The 24,086-nt window shown below is 33.4% G+C and overlaps 1 protein-coding gene across 7 annotated transcripts in view; it reads right to left on the minus strand.

The window, feature by feature from the left end:
- Nucleotides 1-24,086, minus strand: part of PJA2 (praja ring finger ubiquitin ligase 2) — a 266,836-nt gene that overhangs the window by 3,531 nt on the left and 239,219 nt on the right. For 6 of the 7 annotated variants that reach the window (XM_032476481.1, XM_032476480.1, XM_032476477.1 and 3 more), the window contains 6 exons: nt 22,269-22,454; nt 13,242-13,427; nt 9,100-9,211; nt 2,587-2,640; nt 2,379-2,493; nt 1,877-1,998 (listed from right to left, as the gene is read on the minus strand). In XM_032476481.1, coding sequence (XP_032332372.1) covers nt 1,877-1,998; nt 2,379-2,493; nt 2,587-2,640; nt 9,100-9,211; nt 13,242-13,427; nt 22,269-22,454 — 775 coding nt within the window. The remainder of the gene's footprint in view (nt 1-1,876; nt 1,999-2,378; nt 2,494-2,586; nt 2,641-9,099; nt 9,212-13,241; nt 13,428-22,268; nt 22,455-24,086) is intronic. The other variant, XM_006177114.3, reaches the window with a different exon arrangement.

The raw sequence follows: 24,086 nt of genomic DNA on the forward strand, positions 1-24,086 counted from the left end.
TATTATTATTATATCTATGATGTATGTATTAGAGAAACCACGGAACTAATTAATTCACATATTTATTAGATCAAATCATCACCCTAAGATCTTCCTCATATATACTAAAGCCTCACTTTAGTGTAGCACAGATATGTCAAAGCAGATGGACCACAGACCTTCTTCATAAACCACGTAATTCCTTTTCAAAAAGATATGGAGAATGACGTGCCCTCTAAATGATAAAACAAATCAACGAGGGAAGGTGGGACAGGGGAAGCAGACTGGGAGCACACTATTTTAGAACCAATGGAAGACTATAGAGATATGTCATCTGGCGATAGATTATCCCCTCACAAATCTGGTCTTTTCCCCAACGAGATCTCCCTGACAGAAAGCAAGTTGAAGAAATCATGCTGTTGAAGGTGACAAAGATTTTTATCTTAGGAACCTTCTCCCCAGGGGAAAGACCTCACATAAGTTGTTTCCTGACAGGAGAGAGACTAGAGATTATTACCTTGGGTTAAAACAAAATCAACGACAAATCAAAACTGTACAACACATACAATATTTACATGAGAATTTAACTCAGTAAACAGCCACTATGCACCTGCCATACAGCAACATTTTAGAGTCACACAGGTAAGTGCAGTCTTGATCAACCACATTAGCTGTGTAACCTTGGATAAGCAACAATTGTTGGAAAATGAGAATAAGGATACCAATATATCCCAGAGTTACTGTGAGGGTGAAATGGGAAAATACACATGAATCACCTAGCAGTAATAACACAGAGCAGGTACTCAAAACACTAGATCCTTCTTAAGGCTCTGATATCATCATAGGAGTTTAAAGAAAGTGGGTATTAAGGATAGAAGACATGCAATTTAAGCTGGACCGACCTAGATCATCTACTCTTACAGTAAGGGGGAGACCACACCAAGATAAGCAAATATGAGCAAATGTACAGAGGGATAAATCTGAAGAGACAGACTAGATCACAGAAGGCCCTAAAAGCCTAGACAGAAACTTTATATTCCATAAAGGAACAATGGACATTTCTCCATTGGATTTTACAGATATTAACTACAGTTTTGACAAAGATGAAGTAGCAGTAGAAGGGGAGCAACGGCAAAGAAGAAGGAAAGAAAAGAAGGGGGGAAGGAGAGAGCGGAGAAGGGAAGGAGTGGTTATAGAGAAGAAAGGGAGCCACATCACTAAGTAAATACACTGGGAAAGTGATTTGGGAATTTCTGCTGAACTGCATGCAAATATCCTTTATGCAAACACAGTTCAGTGAAAAGATTTAAATAAAATGCTTTCTTTTATTCTTAAGTAATTCAAATATACTTTAAAATTATTGGGTAAACATTCAAAAACAGTACATAAAAGTCTGAATTAGAGGTACTTGGTAGGGTATTAAATTACTTCTCAGACACATTTTTAGAGACACCAATCCATACTAGCAGAACATCCTTATGTTATAGTTACTCTGAGTAGTCCCAAAGGCTTCTTTGCTTAAGATATTTTTGAAAATATCAAATTTGAGGGATATCATTACAGATGTAATTAGCTAAAATCATTTGTCTATATTGTCTTTTATACAATGTTAGTAAGATAAAATAGTTTGATATTATCATTAATCTGCGATCATTAAAAGGTAACCAAATTTTAACACTGAATTAAAAAGTACTGCAAGTACATAGCTAAATAAAATAGTCTTAAAAGACATTACTATTATTAAATTGTAGGAGAAATTATTAAAATACTAGTTTTTAAAAAGCAAAACTTCCATACTTTAATTCTGTCTCTGCGGGAATTAAAGGTTGTTTTCAAAAATATTGTTTCAATAAACACCCTTGAACATATTTCAAACAAAAGTAAATCTGAAACTCACCTTTTGTAGCCAAATTGAGACACAGGGTTTGTGAAAGAAATGGTGACAGGGTAACTCTGTTGCTATGTCATCCTTAATATACTCACTGCAACAGATTGGACAGCATTGCTCCTGACCAATAGCTGAAAAGAAATAATTATCAATCCTGTAAAGTTCAATTTTAGTAAAATTGAAAATCAACATATTAACTCATACATGATACCTATGAAAGACAAAAGAACTGGACTTTGATAAATTAATTGGCAAACGTGTGTCTGCTTAATACACGACAATCTGGAATTTAACAAACATGGCTTTTGTAGAAAAGCTGACTGGAGAACATCTGTTGCAGTCGATCACTTGATAAATTAAAAAATCCGTCTACTAGGTAAGTCTGTCAGAATTAGCTTTCACAGAAAATCTAATGAAAGCTTCTGATAGTATTTTATCTTCTAGGTGCACTGATAATATACTTGCATTGTAGTGTGTCATTTGACATGAGAGACCAACTTCTTGCCCTTACCAGTGTGATCTTCAAGAACAAGGGTCTCCGGAAGACCGTCAATGCTCTCCTTACTGGCTGGTGGATTAGCCACCTCAACATCCACTGCAAGAGACTCCAAATGTGCTAGGGCAGTCTGAAAATGAAGTCACGTTTCTTTGTTAGAAAACACTTTTTAAAACAGTAATGGAAAACTATTTTCAGGGGTATCTTTCAAAATTATACCCACCATTATTCTCTTCCTGTTGGTTTCTTTTGCTTCAGTCCCTGCCCTATTTGCCTCCTACCAAAGGGAATCATCATCACCACCATCGAACCAAGAAATCAAAAAACATACCAAAAGAAAAAGCCCTGTTCCCAAGTACAACAAAAACCTGTCTTGTCTCAATAACCACATACTTGCCCATCATACTTATATTTTCTTAAGAGTGGTTACTCTTCCAACTTAGGAGTTCCTGTGTGAGATCAATAACATGAAAGAAAGTTAACACACTGGGCAGGTTCAACTCATGAAAGATAGAATGTGGCCAGTGGTGGTTGCCAGGGACTGGGGGTTGGGAGGAATGGGCAACTACTGGTCAAAGGGCACAAACTTCCAGTTATTAGGTGAACAAGTTCTGGGGATCTAAAGTGAGAGCATGGTGATTATAGATAACAATATTGTATTATATATTTGAAAGCTGTAAGAGAGTAAATCTTAAATGTCCTCAACACAAGAAAGAAATGGTAATTATGTGAGGTGATAGAGGTTAACCAACTCTGTGATAATCATTTCACAGTATCAAATCAACCTGTACACCTTAAGCTTACACAATGTTATATGTTAATGATATCTCAATAAAGCTGGAAAAAAGTGGATATGCATGCAATGGAGTATTATTCAGCCTTCAAAAAGGGAATTCTGAATATGCTACAACATGGATGAACATTAAAGGCATTATGCTAATTGAAATAAGCCAGTCACAGAAGTAGACAGAGTGAGGCGCTTGGATCCAAAAGTATACGCAGTTTCTCCAGCACCTGACAGCTGAGGTATAAGGTGGTCGGCAGCTTCCCCCCGCACCCATCTTGGGTGGTTTTGTAGCAGAGTGCTTCCAGTTAGTCACCTCCCTGTGAACAGTTTCTCCAGCATTCCAGGGGAAGAATTTTGCCAAGATCCAGAGGGCAGATTTCTATCAAGTTCTGCAAGCACAGTAGCACAAACACTTCTCTAAGAGCCATGGTTGTGTCCTCTTCAACACAGTCTGGATCTCTGCCCTGGGGGCGGCAGTAGGGGTGTCAAGTGCTTTATCTCAGCCCGAAGGCATTTCCTTAAATCTGCCATTCCTACATTCTTTAGAGTTCACTTTACTTCCTAGTAGCCTAACTGTAGCTAGCAATTCTTTGTATCAAACTTAGCCTGTTCAAACTATTGTTTTCTCTCTGACTGAGCCCAGATGGATACAGAATTGGTTATCAGGCATGATTCCAGCACCAGACTCCTGCAATGTGCACAGCTTCTCCAGCACCTAGCTCCTGTAATGCATGTGTCCAGGAGCACGCTGTGGCCAGCAGCTTCCCTCAGCATCCACCCTGGACAGTTCTTTAGCAGTGTTTCCAGTTAGACACCTCCTTATGAATAGCTTTCCCCGGCACCCTACAGGGCTGATTTCCAGCAACTTCTGCCAGCACAGTACCATAGTGACTTCTCTGCTATTCAGTGAAGTACAGCTGTGCCAGCTCCATCAAGGCATGGATCCCAGCTCTGAAGCAGAGCGGGGACCCTTCCTTAGGTGATCCTGGGTGATGGCTGTTCCTTATAGTGCCTTTTCTATATTCTTTAGATTGTCATTATTCATTTCTAAACAATTCCCTTTTACTCTAATCCCCTGTGGCAGTTAATAATTCTTTATTTTAAACTTTCCCATCAGGAGATAGGAAATGGAAAGTAAGAGCCTATTATTTGTCCCTGCTGTCTCATGAATAACTATAATCATGAATTTCCTATGTACTTCTCAAGATATACTCAGCAAGAACTCATCTGTGCTATACATAAACAAAAAGAAGGGATACTATTTATAGGAAGTTCCATTTTGGAGGTTGTTCCAGCTAACTATGCTTTAATATATGTTTGTCTCAGTGGGTTCATTATTCCTTTCTGATCATTACCTGCATATCTGCAGTGCTAATAAATACCTGAAATTTCAATATATGAAAAAATAATTTATTGCCTTGGTACTGACATATATTTAAGGTGATCTGGGATCATTTATAAGCAACAAGAGCAAGAGAGACCATTTTAAAGCTACTGCTATGAACATTTATAAAAATTTGTCTGTATCTTAGTACAATATATATTCAAATGTTAGTCAAAGAGTCAGAAAGACAACTAAGTGGCTTAAATAGCCCAACTGGGATACAGCTAGGCTTTAAGTAGCGTAATCCTTTGTTAGCATAAAATTTAGTTTCTAAAGAATAAAACAGGATTTAGTTTTTAAAGAGTGAAGACTTTTGATAAATGATTTAATACTAATTTTGAACGACCACTGAATCCAGACTTGCTAGATGATTACCACTTGGTTGATTGTTAATTTGAATATATCTTTGAATACAGCCATTTACTGACAGCTTCCCCCAGTACCAGGTATTTTGCCAAGTGCTTTAACACAATCTCACAATAACCCATGAGGTAAATTTTGTTATTCCCATTTTGTGGATGAGGACCTAAAACTTTGGTTAAGTGAACTATCCAAGGTCACATAGCCTAAAAGAACCAATCTAACTCCAAATCCCATGCAAACTGGCTATACTTCAATTAAAAAATTAATTAATTAATTAAAAAAAAGTCCATATGCTTACTTCATGTACCACCTACCTAAGGCCTACACTCTCGGCATACGAGGTGCTCTGTAAATATGTAAAGACTATCTGAAGGGTCCGTGGGCATGGAGAGTCCTAGGAGACTCAATTTCAATTAATTGTGGTATATTTATACAATGGAATACTACTTAGCCATAAAAATAATAAAATAATGCCATTGTAGCAACATGGGTGGACCTAGAGATTGTCATTCTAAGTGAAGTAAGCCAGAAAGAGAGAGAAAAATACCGTATGATATCACTTATATGTGGAATCTAAAAAAAAAAAAAAAAAAAAAAAGAACTTATTTACAAAACAGAAACAGATTCACAGACACAAAAAACAAACTTATGGTTACCAGCGGGGAAGGGGGTGGGAAGAGATAAATTGGGAGTTCTAGAGTTGCAGATCCTAACTAATACATACAAAATAGAAAAACAACAAGTTCATACTGTATAGCACAGGGAACTATATATTCAATATATTGTAGTAACTTATGGTGAAAAATATGAAAATGAATATATGTATGTTCATGTATTACTGAAGCATTGTGCTGTACACGAGCAACTGACCCGTTGTAAACTGACTATACTTCAATAAAAATATATATATACAAAAATTATATATATATACATACATACAAAATTTTTTTCTTATGTAATCTTTCTCAAATGGATCTGCCCAAGAATGCATCTGCTGTCAAACTATCATGCTGATTCTTCTGTTCCCACATTCCTTTTTATACTAACCTTTTTTTAATTTTATAAATAAAAGCATACTTCTTACCTGTTTGAAGGGGCAGTCTGAAATGCTGGGGTCACACTGAATGATAATGACTGACAATAAATCTTTGTAGATGGCTTCCAACTCTATTTTCAAACTGAAGGAGGATCTAAACAACTTGTCACATTTTTGTGATTTTTGGCAAGTATCTCAGAAGAATGGAGTTACAATGCTATGATAAACTCCTTTCATCCCTACCAATTTATTTATTTGAATAAGGTTTCTTAAGTTTATACTCATAAAGATGAAAAACAGAAATAAAGTTGATGCCAAACTATGTCTCATTCTAGGAATAAATAACCTTCACTCATAAAATAGGGAAAAAAAGCCTTTATCTCATTAAGATACACATTTCCATTTAAGTTTTACTTTATGCTTAAGTAATTATTTATCAAAATTTATAAAAGTTTATTTTTTTATCAACAGACACTACAATTTTAACTCAATCTACACCAATTTTCTTTTTCACATTTTAATTCCTGAACATACTTTTTATTGCAAAGAGGCATGATAGGGTAAATAATATTACTTAGGGTTTATGCTAAAAAATTTTAGATGTCAACATAAAGACGTGCAAAGGAATTTTTTTTTTTCAAAATCTCTTTGGGAGTGAGTAAAAAGCTTTGATATCATTGTTTCAGTTAAAGATCCTAAATATTCTGCCCTGTTCTTAAATTTGAGACAGAGATACAAGGCAAATGTTTGCTGCTAACACACTCACCAATGGCTACTATGTGCAAAGGAAGATCAGGCTAGTATTGGAAAAATAACAGAAATGAAAACAATTACTGCCAAAGAGACGGGGCTGCTTGAGAAAAAAACAAATAAAAGCCCTCAGTTTGTCTTATTACTTGTTTTTGCTTCATTTAAAGAGTGTTGGTATTAAGTCTAAGAGGAAAAATCGAAATTATAAATTATTTCAGCTTCTTTTTTCAAAATGATTAAGTCCATGCTAAACCTAGAAAAATAAAGATTTCTAAAGAGTGATAAGAATGAACTGCACTGATTCTCTCGGAGTGAAACATGTTCCAATCAAATTCAAATAAAATAAAGCAAAGCACTAATCTGAGGAAGCTGTTATGCTGTGGGGAAGGGAGACATAACACCATTGATCAGAAACAGAAGGATAGATACATAAGAATAACTGAAAGTGGTTGTTCTGAGAGCAGAAGCCAACAATGTGGGGACTGTATGTTCCCTGGACACACTATGTTCCTTCTTGCCTCTTGTCTTTGTCCACTCCGCTAATGCCTTCACCTAGCATGACCTCTCATGACCAATCTCTCTGACTCTTCCTTCAAGATGCCAATCAAATGTCACATTTCCCATTAGTAAAAATAATAAAACTTTTATTTTAATTTTTAAAATTTCTCTTTAAAGATATCTCCATATTGTAGGAGATCATAAACCACTAGCATAATTATGGAAAAAACTATTTAAGCACTGTGAAACCAGACTCTAAAATTGATATATTCCATGTGGTCACTTACAATTTACTTAACTCCTTAATCTTTACAGTTCTATTCTAATGCAGGTTATTATGCTGTGCAATTGGTCCAAATGTGTCAGAATTTGGCAAGGTAAGTTATATACTCTGGGAAAAGCCTTAAGTATATTATCCTGTCTCATGATACTCTCTGACTTTTCTTCTAGTACACAATATTTCTTTATTTTTTTTTCCTCCCAGTTTCACTGACATATAATTGACATACAGCACACACAGCACTGTGTATGTTTAAGGGTATACTGCATAACGATCTGACTTATGTACATTGTGAAATGATTATCACAGTAAGTTTACTGATCATCCATCACCTCAACAGAGATACAAAATTAAAGAAGTAGGAAAAAAATTATTTCCTTGTGACGAGAACTCTCAGGATTTACTCTTAACAATTTTCAGATATAACATGCAGCAGTGTTAATTACATTTATCATGAAGTACATTACATCCCTAGTACTTCTTTAGCTTACAATTGGAAGTTTATACCTTTGGACTTCCTTCATCCAATTTTCCCTTTCCCCCAACCCCTGCCTCTAGTAACCACAAATCTGATCTCTTTTTTTCTGAGTGAGTCTGTTTTTGAAGTATATCTGACTTACAACACTACTACTACACTTACAGTCAACTACATTGTACACTACATAGTGATTAGGTATTTCTATACATTTGATCGCCACAACACATAATATTTCTGCTATGGTCACTGTGAGAAAAATATATATACTATAACTGAGGCAATCATCTCCATGGAAGATTACACACACTTAAAGAAGTGATGTCAAAGCAGAGCTAACTTAAGTGTGTGTACATGTGCATGTGCGTGTGTGCCAACAGATAAATAGGTCTGTCTCTACCTACTATTTATGAATCTAAACTGGACTTTCTAGTCTCATAAAATTTCGAGATAAAATGCTAATGTTCCTGAAAGTCCCCTCATTCAGTTTGTTCTTTCACTCTTGGCTCATTCACATTACTGTTCCTCTACTTTGGATCACTTTGGAAATAGTGATTTAAAGAAATACTTCTTAAAATGAAATCCACTAGTGCAGTGGAAGTTTCCAAACATGAAAATGCTTGAGTTTTTGACTATAGGAAAATAAAATTATGAACAAGTTTCTGGTGTTGCAGTCAAATAAAGCAAAGAAGTCAAGACAGTCACCAAATGTGTCACATTTATTAACATGTGTATGTGTGAGGGGATGAGGGAGAGTAAATTTTCTAACTGCATTAAGCAGCAAGACAGATTTAGAAGCCATAAGAACCAAAAAGAGGAAGAGATTTGTAATACAGCTTTAGAGATTTTTCATTTCATTTCACAAATTATGTGTGTGTATAAAATATTCTGATTCACAGACCTGTAGAATTCAACAGAGTTAGTGTATTTTCTAAATGCAAGCAATATACCTTACATTCTGCAGTAAAAACTGGAAAATATTATAATTTTAGGCAAATTGGCAGGATGTCAAGTATAATTTGTATACACGTACTAAATCACTATTTAGTAATTATTATTAAATTGGTGAGAAAATTATTCACCTTTTCTTAAAAGTAGTTTTAAAAAACCTTTAATTTTATCACTTTGTATCCCACTAATCTACACAGGGGTCACTAAAATACCTCCATAGCCTGGGCTAAGCGTTCTTCTAGAGCCATGTAAGTGAGGAACTGAGGATCCACATAAGAAATAGCTTCAGCAACTCCTAGTCCATCTGCAAAACCGTCAAACAGGCTGGGAGTAAAAAGACAAAACAAAACATGATTTGAGAATCCTTTATAGTAAAGACATAATTACATTAGCATAATGACAAGCCAATAAACACACTATAGGCAGAAAACCTTAAAATATTTTAATATAAATCTTGTGGGGTGAAGGGCAAGAAGAACCCAACAGAAAAGTTAAACGTCAGGCATAAGGAGTTGAGACACCACTCCCATTTCCTATAGGCTGCCACACTGCTGCACAAAATTTGTAAGAAAGTCCTCTTTTTATATTTCTAGTCCTAGCTATGGGAACCATTTATGACTGGGATAAACTTTTTCTCTCCTAATTTCTTCCCATGTCTTTCCTCTTTTAGTTTCCAATCTAAATTTAGATGAAAACCTGAAAAAAAGATTTACTGTATTCTATCATTGTTCAAAGCCTCTTTTCCTTCTCTTGTAATTGTACTGCTTAATTACTTTGTACTTAAAAATATTCTATTTTCTCAAGCTTTTCTCACTAATCTCTCTTCTATTTTTCTAAGAACTAGGCCTTCTCCTTTATTATTCAGCTTGAAAAGTATTTACCTCCTAACTGCTCATTTTTATCATTATTTTTCCTGAAGGATTGCAAGCCCTTGAAAAAAATATTATGTCTTAATCTGGTCCTAATCTCCTTCCTCCATTCCTATATATAAACAGATTCCTCCTTTCCCTCTAGTCTCAGAAACACTTAAGTATTTCAAAATTCAGAAACCCTAAGTGTCTCCTCAGTCGTCTTCTTCTAATCTTGTTCCCTTGGCAATTACACTCAAGTCCATTCCTTCAATCATCCTTTCCGCAGATAATTCCTAAACTTCTACCTAATTCCAAACTCCTTCTCGAGCTCTTGACCTACATTTTTAGTGTTCTGTGGGGCACTTTACCCCAGTGAACTCCTACCACCTCAAATCCTAGATCTCCAAAACTGAGCTTATTTTGTCTACCAAAAAGCAAACTTCTGGTAACTTCTGTATTCTCACTACAAACTGAGTATCACAGTCAGAAACATGTACAGTTACACAGCTAGTTCAAAATGGTTTTGATATCAACCTTTGCGCCATCATTAAAATTACAAATCTATTGCCAAGAAATACAAAAGAATTAGAATTAAAACTAAGATTACTGAATTCAACCTCCCTTGCAATACTAGAACCCCTTCATCTAGCAGTGAGGTGTAGTGCTATAAGTGGTCTTGGACTGGACCAAAAAAAAAAATTCTCTAATGTCACTGGGACAATAGACATTTGAATAGGTCGTAGATTAGATAATAGTACTGTGTCAGTGTTAATTTCCTGATTTTGACAATTTTATTGTGTTATATAAGAAAATGTCCTTGTTTTTAAGGAATTCGTCCTAGGCTATCTATAGGTAAAGAGGAATCATGTTTGCAACTTACTCATAAATAGATCAGAAAAAAAATACTATAAAAAAAGGAAAGAAAGAATGGTAACACAAATGTGGTAAATGGTAACATTCTGGGAATCTCAGTTAAAGATACATGAGACTGCTTTGTACTATTCTTGCCACTCTTCTGTAAGAATCAAATAATTCAAAATAGTTAAAATTCTATTACTGAACCATGGTTATGTCCACAAAACATTAATTTCTCACAATCTTATTAGGTTAATTATTATAACCCCAATTTCTTATTAGGTTAATAATTATAACCTCAATTTCTAACCAATAGAAAGCTTGTTATCAAATAAATAAATGGCACAGTTGGGATTTTTCTAAATCCAAAATCCATGTTTTCTCCATATCAATTCCTACCACACCAATCTATGCATGAAATATTCTGTGGTTATTCTACAACATTGCTGCGACTTAACTGAAAGAAAGAAAACTTCTGATAGAGGACTTTTTCCATTTTCCTTTAAGATAAAATAAAAAACCAAATATCTTTAATTTTTTCTCTAAGAAGTAGCAAAACTGAAAAAAAAAGTTTGTCAAATTTTGGCATTAGATAAGAACTGCTGCCATTTGCCATGGGTTTTACTTTTAGTTATCAAAATGACATGCTATTTTAATATGAAAACCAAACCATATTTTTGCCTTATCAACCTTTAGCTACTACCACATACATTTAATAGAGTATTACATAAGCAAATAATGAGGTATTGCCTTATTGAGACAAAATTCAAAACAGTAGCCATCAAAATTTTTGTCTTAAAATCAGTGCTTAATTGCTTTCCATATTAAAAAAATAAAACTACTGTGAAGCTCCCCAAATTTTGGGACAATTAGCAATGTCTCTAAAATCTTAACACAACAGCCACATCCAGAAATATCATCAATGAATTAGAATTTAAAACAAAAGTTTTCAAATTTAAGTTAAACTTATATTCAATAAAGACCTCAATTATTCCTTCAAATTTTTATCTGAAAACTTTTTTGAACGTTATTTAGAAGTATATACCAAGATCTCAAAAAAGGGACACATCTCAGTAATGTCGCCTTTTACTTATCTGTCCAAAAAAAAAAAAAAACAAACCCTGAAGTACAGACCAACTTTTACCAGAAGGAACGGTCAGGGTTACCGCATTATTTCAATGGGGAAATGATCAATTAAATTTTAGTGTGTCTGTATGAAAGACCATCTATAAATGCAGCTGTAAAAACTATATAAAAATTTGAAAATGTGCAAAAGAACAAAATTTCTCATAAAACTGTATAATTGCCTCCGAAGGCGCACAGATGATGCTAACTAGATGATTCTGTCATCTGCTTAGCACTGCTGTGAGGAGTGACTTTGTATAATATTATCTAAGAAGACATCAGAATTTACAGGAGTTCAGTAAGAGGGGAAGGGGCAGACATAAGACATGGAAGAAAAGAAGGGGGTTTCAAGATCAGCAAGACTGGAGTAGGTGAAGCCACTGATCTTCCATAATGTTTGAGAAGACAGAAAACAGGTTTTGGAGAACGGGAATGTTTAGGATAGAATTACAAACTGTTTTTGTGGCTGTGATGAAACCCCACTTCTACTTCCACAAAATGGTCAATAGAAGTCTTCTCTGAACTTACAATTTTTATTACAAGAGAACAGGGTAATGAGAATAGAAAATGGTAAAGAGGATTTCATGATGATGCTTAATTTCATGTGTGGAACAATTTGGGGAATAGAAAGAAGTAGCTACACACACAGAAAGGGAAAGTGAAGACACAAAGGAGGCCTTAAAATCGTAAGTTCTAGAGTTATCAGGGGATATAAATGAGTTTTTCTTACCTTATTTTTAAAAATTTTCTGTAATGGAATTTTAACTAGGAAAACAAGACAAATTCTTAAAAACATATCTGTGCAGAGATAAAAGCAAGCCATATTTTTTTCCAGAAAAAGTAACAAAAAAGGATCAGCTGCAACAAATATTCTCTCTGTATCTCAATAATTAGCTGCTTCCAAAGGGCTACTGCACACTTGAAAGATATGTCTGTTTATATAAACCAAAACAGTTAAATTCTGACCATTATATCATGAGCTGTAATATTCTAAAATGTACTTAATTTATGCTCTTTTTATTTGCAGCTCACTATTTTTTTGTCAGCATAAAGTAAATTTAATACTTTCAACATCTCTGGGAAGGTATAATTAAATTTTCCATATTATGCATGAAGAGAAGGAAAACTATAGTCATATGATTCCTCTGATTCAATCACAGGTTCTAAAATTCTTCAAGTAGTATTCATTAAGGATTTTTTTTTAAGGATTATACTAAATGCTACATTTAGTATAGAAAGCTAAATTTAAAAGCCAGAAACCTCAAACCCAGTGTATAAATAACTAGGATGTAAGGGGAGCTTCAAGAGAGCTAACAGTCAAAGAAGGAAGAGGTCATGGACTGGAGTAAGTAGGAAGTCCATGCAGGAAGTGGAATCTGATATGAGCTCTGAAGGAGAGGAAGACTGACAGATGGGAAAACTGGAATATTTTATCAGCTATCAGAGATTCAGTTTTCATAATTCAGAATCATGAACAAATTCTACTCAATGATCAATTAAGTATGCTAATAACACTGCGCTACCTCCAGTCCACGTCTAAGTCTTCACTCACGCTGGAGTCATCCTCAAGGTTATTGTTACCATCCAACATGAAAGCTTCTGGCTGTGCAAATTCATTGGCAGGCTCATTTCCTTCATCACTGCTGCTTTCATTGACTTCATTGTACTGTAACCAAGGAATTTCTCCCTCTTCCAAGGATGTCTGTTCCCTAATACAAACATTTTAATAGAAGAAAAAAATACCACTTGAAAACATATCTTTAAAGAGTTTTATTTAATGCAAGGAGATTATTTTTTAAGCTCTAAATTCTTGGTACTTAACATGACTCTAAAAATCTGTTTTAAGTGTAAAATCATTTAAAAGAGAAGCAAATCCATTACACAGTCATAACCTACAGAAATAGTTCCTAATTACATAAAAACCTATTTGTTTGATATACATATTATCTGTGCTCCTATATTTCCTCTTCTTTGCCGGATAAAAATTAAAAACTCATCCTAGACGATCTGAATTTTTAAGCCCTGCTCTTGAGTAGTTTCCTTTCAGTTAACATAAAATCCAAGCTCCTGAGCCTGGCATCTGGCCTACAAATCTCTACGTGATACGTGATTTCTCCTCAGCCCTCTTTCTCCAACTGTTCCTACAGTCCTCACCACTCTTCTCTCATTTACTATACTTCTACTATTCTTTCTACTCTTGGAACACATGGAGAACAGTCCATCTTGGGGCCATTTCCTCTACCTGAAATGTTCTTTCACCAGATTTTTGCACAGCCACTCCTTCCTCACTTTTCAGATCAGAGTAAATGTCACTTCTTTCAGGGAGGCTTGTTTGGACCACTCATTTTATGTAGCTCATCAGTCACTGGCTATCATATTATTTTACTTAGTTTCATTATAGAACTTATTTTTACTTATTTTCTTACTTGTTTACTGTAAGTCATTCTCCCACTTTAAAATAAGCTCATAGAAACAGGGACAAACCAATGGCACAGATAAATAAAATAAGAAAGAGATAAAAGAAGCATTTCTAAACCACAGGAAAAAGGATCACTCAATAAATAATATTGGGACAACTGGGTATCCATCTGGAGGCGGGAAGGTTAAATCTCTATGTCATTCCTCACTCTTGAATAAATTCCAGATCTACTTTTTAAAAATGCATGTGTGCCAACACCACTAAAACAATAAAAGTATCAGAATCATGAGACAAATTTTTGTAAAAATCTCAGCATCATGCTAAGCATGATGCAAAGCCTTAAAGCCTCTGATAAACAGATTGTTAAATTTCACAACATACACATGAAAGAAAATACTCCTGGAAAAGTCAAAACACCAAAAATTTGGACACAAAGACCAAAGTGAGAAACATTAATAATTCTAATACATAAAAAAAGGCATTTCAGCAATGACTGAACAAAAAGTACTTTTTGAAATTATAAATAAGAAAATTATACTGGTAGGGTTTTCTTATTTATCTTAACAGAAAATATCTTTTAGTATACCAAGAGTAGGTTAAATATTAGAGTACATTCTTGGAAAAGTTTAATTTTAGTTTGGGTTTTAAAATAAGAAATAAAGTTATATAGCAATTTACATATTTCAATTTGAAGAACAGCTTTAATTAGAATTCTATTCATTCTAATGTGTAAATTTAACTTTGGGGGGAAAATATTTATGAAAGATACTTAGACAATGCCCATACATGAGAAGTGAAACATTTAAAACACATAGAAACAGTATCTCTTTATATACCTAAACTCATAAATGTTTCTTTAATTTCAGATCCTAAACTTCACTTCAGAATAACAGGTTTACAAGATTTAGTGTAGTAAAAAAACCAAAAATCAGCACAACATGTGCTTATTTTGTTAAATTTTTAATGTCTTAAATACAAAGATAGCGGATGTTTTCCTTTCATGCATAATAACCAGGAACAATGAAAAATTAAGCCCCAAATGGTTTTAAAACACAAAATGAAACTAAAAATGCCTAAGCAGCTGATCTGTCTTCACACCTTTATGAGAGCACTCGCCACACTGTACCGTAGCTATTCTGGTGACTCACTTGTCTCCTCCTAGACTGGGAACTTCTCAAGGGCATACAATGTTCTCTCATCACCATAGCCTTACACCCTGTAACCAGTGCTTGACATATAAGAAGTACTCTCTCTGTCTGTGTTGCAAATGTAATAATAAATCCTTGAAAAATAATCTTTTAAAAGTCAAATGATTTAGAGATTAAGCCCAGAATAGTCCTAGGAAATGTCTGTTATTTTAAATGTATGCCTATAAGAAATACATTTCTTTTTCCTATTCTATAGCCATCAAAATGACTCTCTTACTCTATTCTTAGATACATAAAACTCAAATATATCAGTAAAAATGTTTAGTATAAGAAATAAATACTAATTTGTGAGTTTTTTTAAATTCAAAGAAGAAAACTAAAATAAGAAATCATTGGGAATCAAAACAATTCATAACATTATTAATACTCTTTTACTATACAAATAATTCTTGGCTACATATTTTGCTTAAACAATTGATTCTGTCTTCATGACTCACGACACAGTTACAGAAACAGAAAATAAGTGCTATGTGGCATATTCTTTCAACACATTACATAAAGTTCAAAAAATTCCTACCATTTAAAATGACATTTATCAGGCTAGAAGAGTGGCACTGTGCTGGGCCAGAGTTGGCTTCATAGTATAGCAAAAGGAATTCTGATCTTAAAAAAAAAAGATCTGAATGATAAGGTCAAAAACATCTTTCATTTTGTGCAACTAACAAGAGAAACAAATATCTCCATGGGGATCTCAGTATATAATGTAAGTTTAAATCCTTTAAAAGCTTTGAAAATACTTCAGCATACTGTATTCTCTCTCCCTATACACAAACATATACCACACACATACGATATGTTAACACATTCACAAAAATTTAGACTTTCAATGACCTTTCTTCATTTTAATGATTCAAAAGTCAACAAAATGACATTACAATGTTACACAGTAATGAGACTTAAAAAGATGTATTAGTTAATCATGCCTCCAAATGGTCAATTCTAAAAAAATAATCCAGTAGATGGAAGATGTGGAAGCCCTACCACCACCACTACCAACGCTACAGGCATTTCAACTGGGAGAGGAAATTGCCAATCTGTCCTTTCCTTTGAGCATCTTCAGCACAGTTTGGAGGAAGTGAATGCTGCTGCCATTAACAGGAAGCCAAAAATGGCCCTTCATCTATCCCCACAACCTCCTTCCAGTGAAAATCCTAGAAGACCACCAGCATCATACTCTCCTGATTACAGGCTACACTGTTTCTTCAAAGCTTCAGGTAAACAGACTGTTGCTTCCTTTATGATTTATGCTTCATGATTAACGATCTCTGTTCCTCAATAACAAACTAAATTTAATGACATTCAAATAGCAATATTAAAATTATAAAGATATATTAATAAACTAATATTGAGTATTTTTTAAATTTTTCATTAAAAAGTTTTAAAATATGCTATTATATAATCATGCATCATAGAATTTCCTGAGAAATGAAGAAAATGAAAGGCAGACAAATCAAATAAAACCTCTGACAACACTATTTTTGTGTTACAAATCTGGTTTTCTTTAGCTAATAAATAGCAATTTGCGTATCTACTATTAACAGCACAGAATATTAAATCTTCAGGTGAATATCAACATTTTAAAGGGCTGAGGCATTCATAAAATAATATAGCTCTATTATAAGAAATTCATTTTATAAAACTCTGGAGAGCATAATAACATTCCTAGTTAAATGGTATTTAACTGGTTTTCATTTTATAACTCAAGATACATATACCCAAAATCTCAAAATCCACCTGTGGCCCCTTCCCTTTTGTAAAGAACTGTGTACGGTGACTGTCTCCATCTTCTCACTTCAATTCCCTTCATTTTTTAATTACTTTTTTTTCAAATGCAAAATATACACAATCTATTTAAGTTATAATGTGTATTACATCGAACATTCATAAACCCACTACCCAAGCCAGGTATTTGAATATTACCACTGACCAGCATGTTTTGTATTCTACACCTTTCCTATCTCCTTGGCCTGACCCTTCAGAGAAAAGAACTACCTTGTTGACGCTTTTGTCATTCCATTGCCTTTTTTTCTTTTTTAATACTTTCTCTTTATTGTTTTTTTTTTTTTGAGAGGGGAGGTAATTAGATTTGTTCATTTATTTATTTTTGATCCATTTATTTATTTATTTTGGGTTCAATTCCCAGGACCTCCTGCATGCTAAGCATGTGTTCTACCACTTGAGCTATACCCTCCTCTCTCCACTGCTTTTTGAAAGATGTTTTGTATGCTTAAAACAAGACATGTACTACTCCTTGTTTTTAAGCTTAATGAAACAGATACACACATTTCTCCAAGAATGACTCTTCTCATTCAACTTTCTATCTTTAAGATTCATCCGTGTTTTTGCACATAACTGTGGTTCATACTCATTCCCTGTATAATACTTTATGTATGAATACACCACTAATTTTTCTCCTATTAATTAATAACTGGGTAATATCCAGTTGTATAGATTTCATGAAAAGTACTGCAATGAACAATTCTGAACCCAACTCCTAGACCATATGGGGAAGCTTCTCCAGAGTACACATCTAAAAGTAAAACAGCTGGGTAGTTTACCATGCAAATATTAAAATTATTCCATAATTTCAGTGAATTTGACCTACTTCAGACCTCAACAAGCACTATGTAAGAGCTGATTTATATCCTCCAAAACACCTGACATTGTCAAATTTCTTAATATTTGTTAATCTAATGGATGGGTAAAAAAATGATACTTCCTTGTGATTTTAATGTACACTCCCCTGATTACTAATGGTCTAAGCATTTTTTGATATTTTTATTCACCATTAATATTCTTCAGTGAATTATCTGCTCAATGTTTTAGTCATTTTGCAATTAGATTATCAGTTTTTCTTAATGACTTCCAGGAGTTCTTTACACATTCTGCACATTAAGACTTTATAGTATATATATGTATTTTCATAGTTTGTTTCTTTCCTTTCCAGTGTCTCTTCTTTTGTATCTTCTTGCCTTCTATTATTCTCCCATACTGCCATGCTAAGATCTCCCCCAGAACGGCTACAAAAATGGTGCTATAGAGCACCCTTGTCTTGCTCCTGATTTTAAGGGGGAATTTTTTTTTAATGCTTCTTTTATTGAAAATGATTTCTATCGTATTTTTTTTAAAGACAGTTTTTATGAAGGCAAGGGAATTCTATTCTAATCTTAGTTTCTAACTTTTTATCATGAAGAACTGCTGAACATTATAAAGTGATTTTTTTCCCTTGTATCAATGGAATCTATCATATGAATTTTCTGCTGTATTTTGCTAACATGGTGAATGAGATTTACAGGTATTCTGAGTGAAACTACCTTTGCATAAATGGAATAAACTCAGACTGGTAATTGTGTTTTATCTGTTAAAAAATTACACATACAAATTCAGATTTCCAGTAATTCTTTTTAGGATTCTGATGTGCAATTTAATGAATGAAATAGGATTATAATTTTCTTCACATATTCTTTTGGCATTAGGGTTATACTGACCTTATTAGAATGGCTTGAAGAAACAGTTCTTTTTCTAGTCTCTTGAGGAGTGGCATGGTATGATCTGTGAGAGTTTAGTTTAAGAGAATTCAGCTCTAAAACCATTTGGATCAGTTGTTTTCTCCAGGGGAAGATTTTAAACCATTGATTATGTATCTGTAATAGGTACTGTATTATTTAGGCTTCCTAATTCTTCTTGAGTGAGTTTTAGTGAATTCTATTTGTCAAATTCTTCTGAGTTTTTAAATTTACTGGTACTCTTTTTAGTCTATCCAATCTTTACTGTGTTTGCAACTATGTCCACTTTTATATTTCAGTATTATTTATTTGTGTCGTCTTTATTTTCTTGTTCACTATCAAGTGGAATGTCTCTTTTTCTTTTTTTTAATATTTTCAAAGTATCAGCTTCTGATTTCTTTGATTCTATTTTAACTGTTTTCTAATTCCTTGATTTTTGTTCTTAGCTTTCCTAATTCTAATTCTTATCTCCTTCTTTTCTTTGCCTAGTCTAACATTTATATTCTATTTTTTAAAGTTAAATGCACAACTACTCCACTTTCAGCTTTTGTTCTTTTCTAACGTAAGTATTTATAAAGGTAAATTTCCCTTTAAATACCAATTTCATTGCAATCCCACAGACTTTGATTGTGGTATTTTCATTATCATAGAGTTGTGAGCATTTTAAATTCCTAGTATGATTTCTTCTTTGTCCTACTGAGTGTTTAGAAGGATGGATAATTTAAAATGCATAGGGTTTTTATATATAAAGATATGTATTTATGTATTAAAATATATTTTTATTATTTATTTCTAAGTTAATTGCACTGTGGTCAGACAATATAGTTTGCAGGATATTGATTCTTTGAAATGTGTTAATCTGTGCTTTGCAGTCCAGTACATGCTCAGTTTTTGTGTTTTTGCATTCTACAGGATGTAGTGTTCATTAAACCATGCTTAAGTGAGCTGTTCAAACTTGCAATTAATTTTTTATATCCCTGCATCAGTAACTGAGAGATATATTCAAAATTTTTCTAATATGACAGAAAATCTATCAATATTCTCTATTTTGGTCAAATTTTGATTTATATATTTTGAGTTTATTTTATTAGGTGCATTCAAGTTTAAAACTGTTATGTTTTACTGTAAATTGGACCTATTACATAGTGACTGACTCCTCAACCTCTTTTTTTGCTTTTTTACTTTAGTCCCTTTCCAATTCAATCTCCACAAAGCTGTCAGAATGATGTTTTAAAAATGTATGTCAAATCAGTTAATTCTCCTCTTAAAATCTCACTGCTCTGTGAATAAATTCCAGATGCTTTACGTTCTGCACAGTCTGGTTCCTGCCGCTTCACCTATCACGCTTCTTTTCAGTCACCTGCTTCAGCCCCACCACCTTCATACAGGTCAAGTCTCTTTTTCAAAACCTCTGCTCTCACATTCCCCTTTGCCTACAAAGCTCTCTCTCAACCAACTGCTAATCCTCATCTTTTAGATTTCAGCTCAAAAGTCAATTCCCAAGAGAAGCTCTCCCTGACCACTCTAATTAATGTAAGCCCCTGTCAGTTACTTTATCGCACTAGTGTTTTGTTCCCTTCACAGTAATTATCACAGTGTGTAATTTACCATGTTTGTATCTTCTTTATTATCTGCCTCTCCCAACATAATGTAAACTTCATGAGGGAATCTTATTTGTCTTGTTCACTGATATAATCCCAGGATCCAGTACAATACCTGTCATATGCTATATGCTCAGTAAATATCTGTTGCATGTATAGTTACTATCACAAATTACATATGAAAAAATTAATAATACTTTATAAACTAACTAATAGTGATTAAAGATGATCAAATATAAAATCAGGAAGAGGAAAAAATGCCACCTCAACCTATCACTGTCAAAATCAATTATGTTTATAAATTTCTTTCTTTAAAGATTTTCTAATGTTTTGTTCCCAGATTTTATTACAGAATGAATCTCAAACTGGAAATTTATACCTTTTGAGAAGTAAAAATTTTAATGTTAGTCCAAGCTGAAATATTTTTTTCCTGAGAAAACATATCAAAATAGATCCTATGAAAGACTAAAAATTAGAGCCAACCAATTACCACAGAAAAAAAAGAAAATTATCAAGGAAACACTCCCTCACTAAAGAAAACACTAAGCCTACAAGGTTTCACAAGCAAATACTAACAACCTTTAAAGGAATAAATAGCTATCTAAACACCGAAAGATACAAAAAAACAAAAATACTCCTTTAGCAGAGCAAGTATCAAACTTATCAAGATGAATATCCCCACCACAAAAAAACCCCAACAACCAGACAGAACTAGAGACAGGTCTCAATGTAAAAATCCTATGTAAGATATTAACAAATAGAACCCAGCAGCTCATTAAAACAACAATAAACCATGACTATGTGATCGCATTGGGTTTATTACAAGAAGTAAGGGTAGCTGAATACTAGGAAATCTAGTAATAGAATAATTCTTCATGATCATTTCATCTAAAGTGAAAAATCATTATGCTATTTCTATTGGTGCTAAGAAGACTGTAATAAAATTGAACAAACATTCTTGCTAAAAATCTATAAAATACAAACAAGGGGATATTTCCTTTGTGTGATTTAAAAAAAAATTGTGTGTTTGAGTGTCTGTGTATGAAATCAACCTAAAAGCCAGAATGACTCATACTAGGGAAATACTAGTGGAGTAAGGGTTGGTAAACTGTGTCCAGCAGGTTATTTCCAGCCTACCACCTGTTTCTGTAAATAAAATTTTGTTGGAAGATAGCTATACCCATTCATTTATATACAGTCTATGGGTACTCTTATATTACAACAGTAGAATTGAGTAGCTCCAATAGAGACTGACATACAAAGCCAAAAATATTTACTATCTGGCTCTTCGCAGTACAAATTTGACAACACCTGCACTAGAGCATTCCCATTAAAGCTAAGAAAATACAAAGATATTTATCATCAAACATTAATTTCTGGAGATATCATCCAATGAATAAGCAGCAATATTAAAACTTTAGCTTTTGCAACTGCCTCCATTTTTATGAATACATCAATGATTTCCCTGAGGGCTGTCCCTTCTCCTTTGCCATTATCTGCAGTACACAGCATTGGCAACTCTGATTCACTCATACCTAACATAACCAAAATAATCTTTTAAATGCCCAAGTTTTCTTCAATAAAGCAAAGTGGAAACATACTTTACCTCAGTAGAAGACACTGTAATTACCAGTATTTTCAATTTGTTCTTTGCAAAATACTAAAAGCATAACAAAAAAAATCAGTAGGATCTACTAGTCTACTGGTCTCACATAGGGCTTGTAAACGCAATTAATAGCACACCCAACATTTGAATGTGATGTATAACATTCTTGTGCAATACAGACACAAATAACAAATCTTACTGGTAACGTACCCTTCCTGAAGAGATAATTCCTGGTTTTCCTCTTCAGGACCACTGCTGTCACTCTGCAATTCAGGTTCATTCTCATCTTTTCCTGGCAGAGTCTCCCAGCTTTCATCACTTGAGGACTGATCTTTTTCTGTACCAGAAAATCGATGAGGCAAAGAAGCAGACCATTCTCCATCACTGCACTCTGAACTGCAAATTTAGAAAATAAATAAACTGTCATTACATGTGCATTTATCATTTGGAGTGTTAACCAGGCATCGCAGCAGAGAGTGAACTACTGATGCTCTACATGCTTCATCAGGTGCCAATTCATTTTTTAATGTATTTAAAAAATGAATACAGAAATAAATACTCAGGAGAATGTAATTTTTTCAGATGAATACAGCATATAGCAAGTTATGAAATTATCAATTTATTATTTTCTTAAACTAATTCCATAGTCCTTAGATACAAGTTCTTTATATTTTAGACATATTTGTAAATAAAGTTTTAAGTAATTTGCTTGGTAATCATATATTAAACGCTATCTGGAATAAATAATAGATTTATTAATCATCTGACCTAACCAAAACAACTTTCTAATTACATATTGACAACTGATAACACAACCTCTATGAGTAAATTTTCATTGTTACCATGTTCTAAAAGCTTAACTTTTTCCCTTCCTTTTTTACAAAAATCACTTTTCAATGGAGAGAGATTGATATTCATAAAAAGCAGCACTGACAAATCTTTACTTTAGTTCTCTGACAGGACCGTGAACACAAAAAAATTTCAACTGAAGAGTATTTAGATAAGGAGCGAAAAACTATGATAAAGGGTTAATAAAAAACAGAAAAATTAGTTTTATACATATTTAACTTTGGTTAATCTAGTTACAATCAAAAACTCACAAAGCATTAGTCATCTTACATTACCAAAAGCTAAAATATTACTTATTAATGCTGAAAATAAGTCTTAAATGCTCTTTCCAACCACATCAACCATTCTGGTCAAGAACTTCATTAAAGATTAACCTTTGTACATGGTCTTTTAATACAAAAATGACAGATTTTAATTTGTTTTTGAAAGGAAGTGATAATTACTAAGAAATTCTCTTTTCTTTATGGTGATGATATATTATTATCATTTTGACTAATTAGTGAGTTTCTCCTTCTATAGGCAGATGAAAACAAGAGAACAAAATGCAATTAACAAAGAGCAGCACTAATCTGAGCTTTGAGAAGTTAGACGTAGAACTTCAACTTCCAATTTTCAGTAAGCAATGGGCAGCAGGGCACAAACATCCTGGAAAAGGAAAAAAATACAGCCCTGGCAGAGCAAATAAAAGGTGTTCCTTAACTGGGTATGAGCCAAAACTGCTTATATTCTGTAAAATTTTCTGTGACCCAAAGAATAATCTAAGGTCAAATAAACCATTTTCTAACTTCTAACGTCAAAATCTAGTTTTGACAAAGAAAATTGTTTTCATGGAGCTTATTAAGCTAAGTTTCCTTGACTATGAAGCGTTTCAAATTCATAGCTAAATTATCAACTCCAATTATGTACGTCTTTAACAAGTAGGATGAGATTTCTATATTAATTTGTGGCAAATTTTAACATACTTACTTATAAGCAAACTTCATTCTTTAAACATTTCACTCAGAGTATGATCCTGTCCAGAGAGATAACATATGAAACTTCTGAACTTTTCTGGATTAATGAAATAACTGATCGAGTATCTTCAAATTTCCATATAAAAAGGATGTCTATGATCAACAGTCTATTGACTATTTAAGAAGCTTATGCATGGACTGGCAAACTACAGTCTTAAAGCCAAAT

Source organism: Camelus ferus, chromosome 3 (assembly GCF_009834535.1).
Source record: "Camelus ferus isolate YT-003-E chromosome 3, BCGSAC_Cfer_1.0, whole genome shotgun sequence".
Classification (NCBI taxonomy): domain Eukaryota; kingdom Metazoa; phylum Chordata; class Mammalia; order Artiodactyla; family Camelidae; genus Camelus; species Camelus ferus.